This window comes from Hoplias malabaricus, chromosome 6 (genome assembly GCF_029633855.1).
Source record: "Hoplias malabaricus isolate fHopMal1 chromosome 6, fHopMal1.hap1, whole genome shotgun sequence".
NCBI classification, from domain to species: Eukaryota; Metazoa; Chordata; class Actinopteri; order Characiformes; family Erythrinidae; genus Hoplias; species Hoplias malabaricus.
The window spans coordinates 16,080,925-16,093,907 of record NC_089805.1 but is presented as its reverse complement, the minus strand read 5'-3'; the positions used below and the strand labels follow the sequence as shown (position 1 = coordinate 16,093,907).

General features: G+C 39.4%; 1 protein-coding gene across 1 annotated transcript; it reads right to left on the bottom strand.

The window, feature by feature from the left end:
• Positions 1-10,638: 10,638 nt before the first annotated feature.
• On the bottom strand, positions 10,639-11,848 carry tmem200b (transmembrane protein 200B). The gene has a single exon (XM_066675466.1). It carries the CDS (start codon positions 11,846-11,848, stop codon positions 10,724-10,726), a length of 1,125 nt encoding a protein of 374 aa, XP_066531563.1. The 3' UTR covers positions 10,639-10,723.
• Between the last annotated feature and the right edge of the window lie 1,135 nt (positions 11,849-12,983).

Below are 12,983 nucleotides of genomic sequence, written 5' to 3'. Positions count from 1 at the left end.
ATAAATGCTTTTTTTACAGGCTGCACACCTTCTGAGTTTTTGGAGTTTCTCATGAACACCACAGTGGAAGCAATGCTGTTGGGACATTACTCTGTTGCTGGTTACTCCCTGTCCCGTGGGGGTAACCCTCTTCCTTTTAAAGGACCATTTCTGTCTTGTGTAGGTATTCTCACCCGGCAACCTGCGAGGAAGTGTTCACTACTACCACATCGGTAGCAATGGGTGCAATATTCAGTTCCACTCTGCTGGCAGTCAACACATTTTCTGAGGCGTGCACAATTCAGATTGGGATACTGGCGGTGTGGTGTAACCCTTGGCTGATATTGAGCTGTATCACCCCTCTGTCCTGACCCTGCAGGAGACCAGTTTTGCAGCCGGTGCTGGAACAGCGGAGGAGCACATTCTGGCACCATGGGTAAGGCAAGGTACTGTGTTTGTGCTGAATTGGGCTGTTGGATTGCCTCTCTGATTTGTGCAACTTCGGCACCCAAGTTTTTCAACAATGCCATATCAGAACGTATTTCTTTGAGTTCATTCAGCAGGTCAGACTGGGGTTTGCTGTTGGGTTCAGGATGTTGGGTTTTTCCTTTTTTATCTGCAGGAGTGTCAGACTGGAGTGAATGCACGGTGGGTGGCCGCCCCTGGGAAAAAGTTTTCCTTTTATTTTGTCTCTCTGCTTCATTTGCACATGCAACATTGAGTTTCTCAAGAAGCAACTCATCACTAGTTGTTGCTTGTTGGAGGTATGGCTGCAGGTCACTTCTGATGTTGTCATTCTGCAAGCCTGTGAGAACTGTGTGGAGAAACATGCTTTGCACAAGGACAGGATCATATCTCAAGCCAGATTCCTCTTCCTGTGAAGCAAATAGGATTTTTTGTCTCAGATCCAGAGCACGGATTAAAAAGGCTTGTGGGGTTTCCTTGCTACTCTGGACCTCTGAGGTAAGCTGTTTGTATAGTTCTGTTGCACCTTTCTCTTGATAGTGGGACCTCAGAATCCTTCTCAAGGTAGGCAGGTTAAGGTTGGTTCTACCCTCCAGGTAACTACGCAATTGTAAGCCTGGTGCTATTGACCTGATTACTGCGTCAACTACTTCTATTTCAGGAACTCCTTTGCTGATGGCTTGTTCAATTTGGTGTGCTAGACTCGAGAAGGTAAGTTTGTCTTTTTGGCCTGGCTCACCAATCTGGCCTGCTATCCTGAATTCTCTACCCCATGGTAATGATAGGCAAGGCTGGGGGGTCTGTTTGGCACTGTTATCCTTTCCACTCACAGACTGTTTGGCTCCACTGGTTTGGTTTGTTTTCTCCAGTCGTGATAATGCTAAAGCCAGCTGGAGTGTCTCTATCTCTCTTTTCAGTCGCTCTTCTTCTGAATGCTGGATGACCTGCTCTTGTGTCTCATGTGTCAGGTTAGCATCTGAGGTTATGTGTTCCAGTACACTATTTTGAGTAGCCTGTTGCAACTCAACAATTTTATCTTTCAACACCAGGAAATCAGCCATACCCTGATCCTCAAGCTCGCCCAGCTCCTCTCTTTCTAAGTGACTTATGACATATGAAATTAGGGATGAGCGGCTTCTACTTGATACATTTTCAAGTTTTAACCCACCAATACATAGAAAATCACAAACTTTAATCAAAATGTCCTTGTTCAATGTGTACAAAGCACCAAAAACTTCTAATTTCAAGTCCTCTAACTCTGAAGAATCCATTTCAGTCTCTAGTTTTTGCAATGTAATAGTGTGATGCAGGACCTTCTCTTTGCAGAACAGACAGTGCAGCTCTCCTGGTACCAATAGATAACCTCAGATTGCATGCGGATCCCTCTGCTCAGTCACCACAACCACACTGTATCTCTCAGCCCGTTTGTAGATGGAAGGGGTAGAATGATGACCAGGGCATCTATCTGGGACAGCAGACCCTCATCACATTCATCCCAGCGGTGCCTCCAAAATGTTACACCCTGAAAAAGGGGGTTAAATCAATAAAGATGCTCGGACACAATGCCTCACTCTCAGCAGCTTCATTGAGAATTAATATTGTTGAAAAATATACAGAGGTACAAAACATCAGTATAAAAACTGTAACAATCATCAATGCGCAACATCTTGGTCCTAAGACAATATTCCAAAAATTATATTAGTTACTTTTCCTGCACAGGTAAGTAGCAGTCTTATACAGTGTGCAGTACAATTGTCTGTCCTCTCTTTCAGGTGGACGCAAACATGACATGTATGAGTTTATAAAAATGGCAGACAAACCAATAAACATAAACATCAAACCCACATGTGCTGGAAATAAACATCTATGTGCTCATTGATAAACATTTTCGCATTTATATTATTACAATGTCTCTTTTACAATAGTTTCTCACTACAAACGGAACAAATACATAAACAGAATCTCACCACCGCATGTGCTATGCATATTCTGGCGGCAAAGTGCTCTCTGCTAGCCACGGACGAAGCGTGCTTAGCTTAGCTAGCCGACTAACAAAAAATACAACATGAAATAAATCTTCCAAACATTTGGTGAACCCGTTTACAACAATCAAAATAACAGCGGTAGCATATATATGCCCACAGTTCAAGTACATGCTCATTCCATACCTGAAAAAGGGGGTTAAATCAATAAAGATGCTCGGACACAATGCTTCACTCTCAGCAGCTTCATTGAGAATGAGGCTTCGCGACCAAAGCGCCCCCTTCCAGCAGCCGAAGGCATAACCAATCAATCAATCATATCACATCAAAAAAAAAAAAGGACTCAACAAGTCGATCACAGATTGAAACATGACATATTCTTATGAGTTCCACTGAGACTTTTCTACATCATTTATGAACTTATTCTTTTTCAATTAATTATTTAATGTTTAACCATGGCTATTTTACTGCCGAATGAGCATTAATTATCAATCCATACAATGATAACAATCAATCTATCACACTAACACCCAAACTGCTCCTCGGGCAACAAGGTTGTTGGCAGCCCCCTGTGTGTGTGTTCACTGTCCCTAGTGTGGGTGAATAATTGTGTGTTTTTGTTTTCACTATCAAATTCACAGGTCAAATGCAGAGAAGCAATTTCCCTAAAGGGGAATAAAGATGTTTCTAAACAGACCATGGATGAACAGACCATGGTTATACTAGACAAATGACCGCTGAAATGTAGAGAGGCAGTGTTTTTTTCTATTTTTTTAAATATGTGCACAAACTTTATAAACTTTCTAAGATCTAGGAAAATTAAATATATAGGCAGTTTTAAAAGAGACTAATGGTGCTTTTCCGCTGTGTGGGATCAGCTGGACTATCGCTCCCCTGTGAAATGAAGCCAGTGACGTCACAAATTCTTATCTGTAATTGGAATTGCAGGCTTTGAAAACCACAATAACCTGCAGTAAAGTTAGGCATTGTTTACTCATTGTGTATTCTTTTGTTGTTTTTGTTTTTTGGACTGAACATGGCCCTGTGACCCAGTTCTCACAAATCGGTTTTGCTTGTTGCAGGTTTTGCTGGAGATTTCGGTCAGACATTGCCCTAAGGGGCATTTGAAACTCTTTAAAACACCTTTAAGTAATGTTACAAGCTGCCGTTGTAAGTCTTTTAAAAATAAATGTGAAAGCTGCTGTAATTTCCTAGATTTTACGAGCAGTGAGTTTATGCTGGAGCTCTGCATTTCATGATGGACAGGTCTCTCTGTAGGTTTTACACTTCACGATTTAACACCTATTCAACTCTGTTGGAACTGTAACAAAGTATGGCCTGAAATAGTACCTGGTTCCAGGGACCAGGAACCAAATTTGGCCAGTGGAAAAGCAAAAGAGCCCAGCTGAGTCAAGTCATGTAGTTACCATGCAGTGGAAAAGTGCCATAAATTAAATCAGTTCCATTTAGCTGTTAATTATTCATTCATTCATTCATTGTCTGAAACCACTTATCCGGTTGAGGGTCACGATGGGTCCGGAGCCTACCCGGAATCACTGGGCACAAGGTGGGAACACAGCCTGGACGGGGTGCCAGTCCACAGGGCGACACACACTCACAAAATCACTCACACCTAGGGACACATTTTGGGTTGCCAATCCACCTACCAACGTGTGTTTGCGACACTACCTGCTGCGCCAGAGTGCCACCCATTTTATTTATTTTAATCTGTAATTTATCATTTACTATAATTTAAGTTATGTAATAACATAATTTTGGGAGTAGGACCACACCCAAACTCCTCCTCTCAGCCCTATATATACCCTGCAAATTCACGTCATTTTTGCATTTTCAAGTCTGACAAACTTGCTTCATTTAGTTCAGGAGACGGATCTCGACTCGACTATTTCATTACGTCAGCTCGCTCCTCCGCGCTGGGTCATTCCTGCTGATCCCCATATTCAAACATGTTGGTCCACCCTTTTCTCATATTCATTTATCCAACCGGGGTTCTGACCTCCCCGTTTCAGCCTCTACGGGTGTGGTCTGTACTAGCAGTTTATGCTACCCAAGGTGATTTTTAAAAATATTATTTAAAGATTTTTGAGATTAAGCCTTCATTTATGGGAAAAGGCAAAAGTAACACAGCTCCTTTCACCTTTGCTTTTATAATTTTGTTTGCAAACCTCAGCTCTTGCCACAAAAAAAAAAAAAAAAGTTTTTTGTAAGAATGTTTTTCTACCGTTGAGCATGGTCTGCAGTCTTCTTTTCATATGTATATTTATTTCAGTGTTCAGTGTTATTTCAGAATTCAGTGATTTTGCTGCAAACCTAGCTGTGTGCATCCACAAATTAATAATTGTAGGAGATTTCAATATCCATTTTGAGAATGAAAGTGACCCACTAAAAAGGCATTTACCTCAATCTTAGACTCTATTGGTATTACTTAAAATGTAACAGGGCCTACACACTACTGCAATCACACTTTAGACTTAGTTTTGACACTAGGTCTTGACATAGACAAAATTAATATCTTACCGCAATCCTCAGCAATCTCCGACCATTACCTAATTTCATATAAGCTACATCTTAGCCATAATATATGTGAGTCCCCTTGCTATTCTATAAAGCGTATAATAAAACCATCTACCGCCCTACAATTTATAGAAAACCTCCCAGAAATATCAACACCAGTTCCCACTCCATCAGGCCCAATATATATATTTATAGGGCAACAAAAAAAATCTGTAAATGACAATCACATTTTACATTTTACTTATAAGTCCTGGAGAGTAGTATATGTATTATATGTATGTATGGGCTCTTTTGCTTTTCCAATATATTATGTATATTCTTTAGACATATTATAAGAGTTTTACATAAATGTTTAAGATAAGGTACCTAAATGAAATAAGTGGATCCATTGATTGTGTTTAACTACATGGACTACATGGATTTTTTGTAGGTAGTGTCGCAGTCACACAGCTCCAGGGACCTGGGGGTTGTGGGTTCAAGTCCCGTTCCAGGTGACTGGCTGTGAGGAGTTTGGTGTGTTCTCCCCGTATCCACGTGGGTTTCCTCCAGGTGCTCTGGATTCCTCCCACAGTCCAAAAACACATGTTGGTAGGTAAATTGGTGGCTCAAAAGTGTCCATAGGTGTGTGTGCGCCCTTCATGTGTGTGTGTGTCACCCTGTGAAGGACTGGACCCCCCTCCATGACGTATGCGCCCAATGATTCCAGGTAGGCTCTGGACCCACTGCGACCCTGAATTGAATAAGCAGTTTCAGTCAATGAATGAATGAATGAATAATTCAATAATATTTTTTAAGATAATTTATTACAATAAGATGACTTATTGCAATTTATTCCTTTTCCCAGCTGAAATTTCATAAAAACTGCATGAAAAACTACTGTTAGGAGAAATAATAGTGTAGCCCATTTTGCACACTGTTGCCATACTGTTGAGAGATTTTTGTCAGAGCCAGTTTTACTGACAATGTAAAAATTGAGGAATAAAATAATGATTTTGATATTATTACATGTTTTTTAAGGTTTATGTGAGGTTTGTAAAGCATTATATATATGCATCCTGCATTTAGCAGTTTTAGTTAGCTAACTGATTTCAGTTTTACAGAGCAAACATTAGTTAACGGTTATTTAATGTTATAAATGCTAATATTTGCTAATTTAGCTATCCCATTAACTAACTCTGCATTAGTCATGAGGTAAAACTGATTGTATAGGCTCATATATTTAGTTATCTCGTTAATGTTACTGAATAAGTTGTCATTATATGGAACTGTTTTATGGTCAGGATAGTTTGCTGGCCAATTAAGAACAGGGATACCTTGGTCCTTAAACCAAGTACTGGTAGCTTTGGCAATGTTTGCAGGTACGAAGTGCTGTTGGAAAATGAAATCTGCATCTCCATAAAGTTGCTCAGCAGTGAGAAGCATAAAGTGCTCCTGGTAGATGGCTGCATTGACCTTGGACCTCAGAAAACACAGTAAACCAACACAAGCTGCTGTCCAGTCTTTTTGAATCTCACACACATTTTTGAATGGGTTTTGTTTCACAATCCTCTCAGTTATCACTATTGCTTGTACACATTTTTCTACCTCATTTTTTCCATCCCTTCACCTCTCTATTAATGTGCTAGGAACAGTCAGCCTCTTTAGCGATGACCTTTTGTGTCTAGCCCTGCTGGTGTCAATGGTCGTCTTTTGGACAACTGTCAAGTCAGCAGTCTTCCCCATGATTGTGTAGCTTACAGAACTAGACTGAGAGACCATTTAAAGGCCTTTGCAGGTGTTTGAGTTAATCTGATTAGAGTGTGGCACCATGTGTCTTCAATATTGAACCTTTTCACAATATTGTAATTTTCTAAGATACTGAATTTGAGGTTTTCATCAGTTGTCAGTTATAATCATCAAATTAAAAGAAGAAGAAGAAACACTTGAAATATATCAGTCTGTGTGTACACAAGGAGTATAATATACAAACCGGATTCCAAAAAAGTTGGGACACTAAACAAATTGTGAATAAAAACTGAATGCAATGATGTGGAGTTGCCAACATCTAATATTTTATTCACAATAGAACACCAATCACAGATCAAAAGTTTTAACTGAGAGAATGTATCATTTTAAGGGAAAAATATGTTGTTTCAAAATTTCATGGTGTCAACAAATCACAAAAAAGTTGGGACAAGGCCATTTTTACCACTGTGTGGCATCCCCCCTTCTTCTTACAACACTTAACAGACGTCTAGGGACAGAGGAGGCCAGTTTCTCAAGTTTAGAAATAGGAATGCTCTCCCATTCATGTCTAATACAGGCCTCTAACTGTTCAATCATCTTGGGCCTTCTTTGTCACACCTTCCTCTTTATGATGCGCCAAATGTTCTCTATAGGTGAAAGATCTGGACTGCAGGCTGGCCATTTCAGTACCCGGATCCTTTTCCTATGTAGCCATGATGTTGTAGTTGCTGCAGAATGTGGTCTGGCACTATCTTGTTGAAAAATGCAGGGTCTTCCCTGAAAGAGATGACGTCTAGATGGGAGCATATGTTGTTCTAGAACCTGAACATAGTTCTCTGCAATAATGGTGATTTTCCAGACATGCAAGCTGCCCATGCCACAAGCACTCATGCAACCCCATACCATCAGTGATGCAGGCTTCTGAACGGAACGTTGATAACAACTTGGGTTATCCTTGTCCTCTCTGGTCCGGATGACATGGTGTCCCAGTGTTCCATAAAGAATTTCAAATCGTGACTCATCTGACCACAGAACAGTCTTCCATTTTGCCAATTGTTCCAGATTCTCTGAATCTTTTGATAATGTTATGCACGATTGATGATGATAACTTAAAAGTCTTTGTTATTTTACGCTGGGTAACACCATTCTGGTATTGCTGCACTTTCTGTCAAAATCTTTCTGTGCAACAATGGTGGAATTGGTGATCCTCTTACCATCGTGGCTTCAGAGAGACACTGACACTCTGATAAGCTCTTTTATACCCAGTCATGTTGTCAATTGACCTAATTATTTTTAATTGGTCTTCCAGCTGTTCGTTATATGCTCAATTTCCTTTTTCCAGCCACTTATTGCTACTTGTCCCAACTTTTTTTGGATTTGTTGACACTGTTAAATTTTGAATCAACATATTTTTCCTTTAAAATGTTACATTTACTCAGATTAAACTTTTGATCTGTCATCTATGTTTCATTACGAATATAATGTTGACATTTGCCATCTCCACATCATTGCATTCAGTTTTTATTCACAATTTGTTTAGAGTCCCAAATTTTTTGGAATCCGGTTTGTACAAGTTTCACTTTTTGAATGTAAATACTGAAATAAATCAACTTTTTCATGATATTCTAATTTTACGACCAGCACCTGTATATTGGTCAACTGACTTAAAAGGTTTGGTACACCACTGATTGTTGAAAATGTGAGGCCACTGTTGTTAAATTTTCGTTACTTAATCTCACAACTTAAAACCAACAAATTATCATACCTTACAAATAAATGTGGGTTTTTTTATGTCAATTTGACATCAGGATTGTGATGTTTGGAAGATTTTGGATTTTGGCTACATAACATCATGCCTTAAAAACAACAAACTATAAATGCTTAACACTGTTAGAATGGCACGTCCTGTTGACGTTAAAAGTCTGAGGTTTATCATGCATTGGGTTTTGGTCACCATACCTTACTAATAAAATTGTTTTTTTACTTTAATTTGACATCATGATTGTAACGTTTGGAAGATGTTTGATTTTGGTTACTTTGCTAGTACAGACCACACCCGTAAAGGCTGAAATGGGGAGGCAAACTCAGAAGTCTTTGGGGAGGAGTTCAGTGTGACTTATAAATGCGTATGAAGCTGGACCCCAAAAATTACAAGAATGCTGGTCATTAAGTGCTACAGAATTGTCAGGTTGAGGTACTCTGGTTGAAGGTTTGGTTGGTGTCCTGCATCATGTGTGAATAAAAGGGGTTAGTGAGTCCATAAATTAACTACCTTTAACTGATGCATGATTGTGTGCCATGTGAGACAGTAGAGGAATAGCATTAGGTTGAGTAAATTGAATGATCTTTAGTGATTATGATAATGACAGAAATTCTAGTGTGATTGGTAATTTGAGTATTTAAAATGCTGTAGCGATAAAAGGGAAGTGATTGCGCAATGCGATGGAGTCAGAGTTTGTCTTAAGATAGCTAAGATCATTGTGCCAGCTGAAATCAAATCAAATAGAAATATATTTATATAGCGTTTTTAACAACTGATGTTATCATACAGCAGCTTTACAGAATTTGAATCAAAGTTCAATGCAAGCAAGCCGAAAGCAACAGTCGCAAGGAAAACTCCCTTGAGGTTGGAATAAGAAACCTTGGGAGAAACCAAGACTCACAAAGTGGATCCATTCTGCTTTGATTAAACTACTGATAGAAATTTGAAATTCGCGGTGGGTCCAGAGCCTACCTGAAATCATTGGGTGCAAGGTTGGAATACACCCTGGAGCTCTTCACTTTACACCAACTTGAATATGTTTTGTCTTTTCGTTGTTATAGGTTTTTTATTCTTAACATGGCTTAGTCTCTCAAGTAATTTCATTTTGTTAGATTTAGGTTTCTAGTTTCATGCTTTTTCAGATTGCTAATCATTTTTAGTTCTTTACATATTTTTCACTTAAAATTACACTGATTAATGTGTTATTTTATATTAGTATTAAATAACATTTTTAGTGCCAGTTACTGCCTTCAGTCTCCATTTATTACAAGAACTTTACTTATTATAAGAAACTTATATGTATAACATAGGCATGCGTTAATAACAGTGAAAACCAGTATAATTGGTACGTGATTTTTAACTGTAATAGTATTCTCAAAGTAAACTGAAGACAGTTTATTGTGTGAAACATGAACTGAAGTTTTTTAGTAATGAAAATTTAATAAGAACAGCTGCAGCATAAAGATGCTCAGTGGAGTGATAGAGTGGTTGTGAAAAAAAACATGCTGTTGTCACAAAATATCAGCACGTTTAGAATGCTTCTCAACCAATTAGAGTGTGTGATCTGAACTAACTTTTTTGAGTGTGAAATCAAATTTGTTTACATTTACAACAAATAATTATGTTGTAGAATATGTAGAATTTTTTTTTTCTGAATTTGTTATTTTAATTACGGTTAACGCAAATTTACAAAGGATCAATTCTTTTTTTATAGAGCTTTTCAAATATTCAAACTTTCTATATGTATTTGTAGATATGTAGAGCATTAATCACATTTTGGATTGTTGTGGACAATTTGGACAAGCTGAGTTTGAACACTGTTAGTTACTGCCAAGTACCGTTAGGACACTGCCAAGATGAACTCTATTCTTAAACAACTGGTCAATATTTCCTGTCATCAGTGACATTACTGGCTTTGTATTATATGTTTTCTATTTTAAAATCATTACTGTCTAATCTATCTGGGTTTCAATGAATGAATGTTTCTAGTTTCTTATCAGTACAATGTTTTTGGAAATGTCACTTTTTTTTATTGTCATCTGCAATATACTTCATGAATTCCAGTAGAAAACAAAAGGAATTTAAGCCAGTATTATAAATGGTTGTGTCTGTATAACCAGTGACTTTTTTAATGGTCCATAACAACTCCAAAACATTTTAAATAAACTTAGACTATGTTGCTCCTCTTTAAGCAAGCATGTTTCTCATATGCTATTATGATCTTGGCATTTGGCAAAGCATTAACCTTGATTTCTGCCAATCGCCAGTCTTGTGCTCACTGGAAGGGTCCAGAGCCAAAGCCTTGGTGATCAAGCTTTTCAAGCTGATCCAGTAACTTTTCCAGTGAGTCCTCCTTGTTTTCTAGCTTGAGATACTTTCTAACATATCCAAGATTGAGTTGTGGCCAGCTGCAATGCCTCTTCTTTTCCATACGTTGAGGAGTAACTGTCCCAAACTCTGTCATGCAAACCTCAGAGCCAGACTGCAACCTGAGCTGTCTAGAGCAGTCTACAGTATGCTCAGTCTTTTCTTCAAAGTGCACTATAGCCAACATGTGAGGTTTAGTCCTGTAGCTCATACTGTGGGAACGCCTGGGGGGAATGATGCTTAACATCCACTCCTCCCCTTCCAGCATGGACATTGAGATTGCAGTTAGGCAGCTGCTGAGTTTGCAGTGGATTTCTGGATATGGCTTCCAGCCACAACTGACCCCCTGTTCTTCATTGGGAACAGTACTGACATCCAATCTGCTGGAGTTGCAGGATCTGGAAGAACAAATAGAGGACGTTGAGGAAGATTCTTGGTGATGAAGAACCTCTGTGCATAAAACTGCTCTTTGCTGTGAACCTCCATCCTCTTCCAAGTCTTTCACCTGCATTAGTGGCTCAGAAGCCAGTTCCTGAAGGCACATGATGTTCAAATGGGCTGCAGGTAAGCTGCCAACCCACTGGTAGTGCTTTGCCAGGGAGTTCACCTGAATGACATCTGCTGAGGGTACAGCAGTGGATACAGAACAGATGACACTCCGCATCTGAGTTTCCCTGTCTCTGTTCTCATACAGCATGGTATTAGCACATATGAGAATGAAGAGACCAACTCCCATAATCACAGGGCCTAAAAGTTTCATCCTTTCACTATGGATCAAACTGGCTGTGGAAAAGAAGCCTTTGGGTCCCAAGTTCCATCCAGATGTCTGTGAGGGGCCAGAGAGATACCCTGCCACTGCCAGTGCAGTGCCAACGATCAACACCACCACACCTAGCACCAGAAAGGCCCCTGGGATGGAGCGCATGCGCAGTTTTCCCTGGATCACACTCTCTTTCTTTCTTTTTGGGTGAAGGCGTAAGCATGACAAATGCTGTCGGGAAGCTGTGGCAGACGTTTGGCTTTGAGTTCCCATGCTTCCTGTACCCCCCTCAAGGCCACATCTTAATGGAAGTCTGCAGGTGAGAGGATGTTCAGATGTTAAAACAGAGATCAGAAAGTAGTTTTGAGGCACCCACATCCAAACTTTTACGTTGTTATTTCAAATTTCTGTTGATTTGTAATCATTATTCATTTTAATTTAGTATTTCTTTGAGGCCATGCTGACTTATATTTAGTAATCTCCATGTAATATTATCTTCTGTTTACACTCAAAAACTCCAGGTGAAATAAACAGTTTGGTGTGTTCTCCCCATGTGCGCATGGGTTTCCTACCACAGTCCAAAAACACACGTTGGTAGGTCGATTGGCTACTCAAACGTGCCCAGAGGTGTGAGTGTGTGTGTGTGTGTGCATGTTGCCCTGTGAAGAACTGGTGCCCCCTCCAGAGTGTATTACTGCTTTGCGCCAGTGATTCTGGGTAGGCTCCGGACCCACTGCGACCCTGAACTGGATACGAAGTTAAATACGTAGAATATATAGAATTCAAAATGTCTATTCAAAACAGATAATGAATGAATGAATAAATTACTTAATAGTATTTTTGCTAATGTTTCTGTAATGTAAAGATTCAGATAATGTAATGTCATACATCTGCACAATGTTCATGCTGTCTAATCACCATCTTGGTATGCCACACCTGTGAGGTGGATGGATTATCTCTGCAAAGTAGCAGTGCTCACTCATTCATTCATTGTCTGTAACCACTTATCCAGTTCGGGGTCACTGTGGCGACACACACTCACACCCATGGACACTTTTGAGTCACCAGTGTGTGTTTCTGGACTGTGGGAGGAAACCAGAGCACCTGGAGGAAACCCACGCAGACACAGGAAGAACACAACAAACTCCTCACAGAAAGTGACCCAGAGTGGGACTGGAACCCACAGCCTCCAAGTCCTGGAGCTGTGTGACTACTGTCTAATCAGGATCTTGCTGCACTACCATGCTGCCCTTCACTAACACAAATTTAGACAAATTTGTGAACAATATTTGAGAGAAAATTTACTTTTGTGTATATAGAATTCAAAATGTCTATACAAAACAGATAATGAATGAATGAATAAATAACTTATAGTATTAGTATTTTTGCTAATGTTTCTGTAATGTAA

Excerpts from the sequence above, each read along its gene's own strand:
- tmem200b (XM_066675466.1), bottom strand. The coding sequence starts at position 11,848 with ATGGGAACTCAAAGCCAAACGTCTGCCACAGCTTCCCGACAGCATTTG.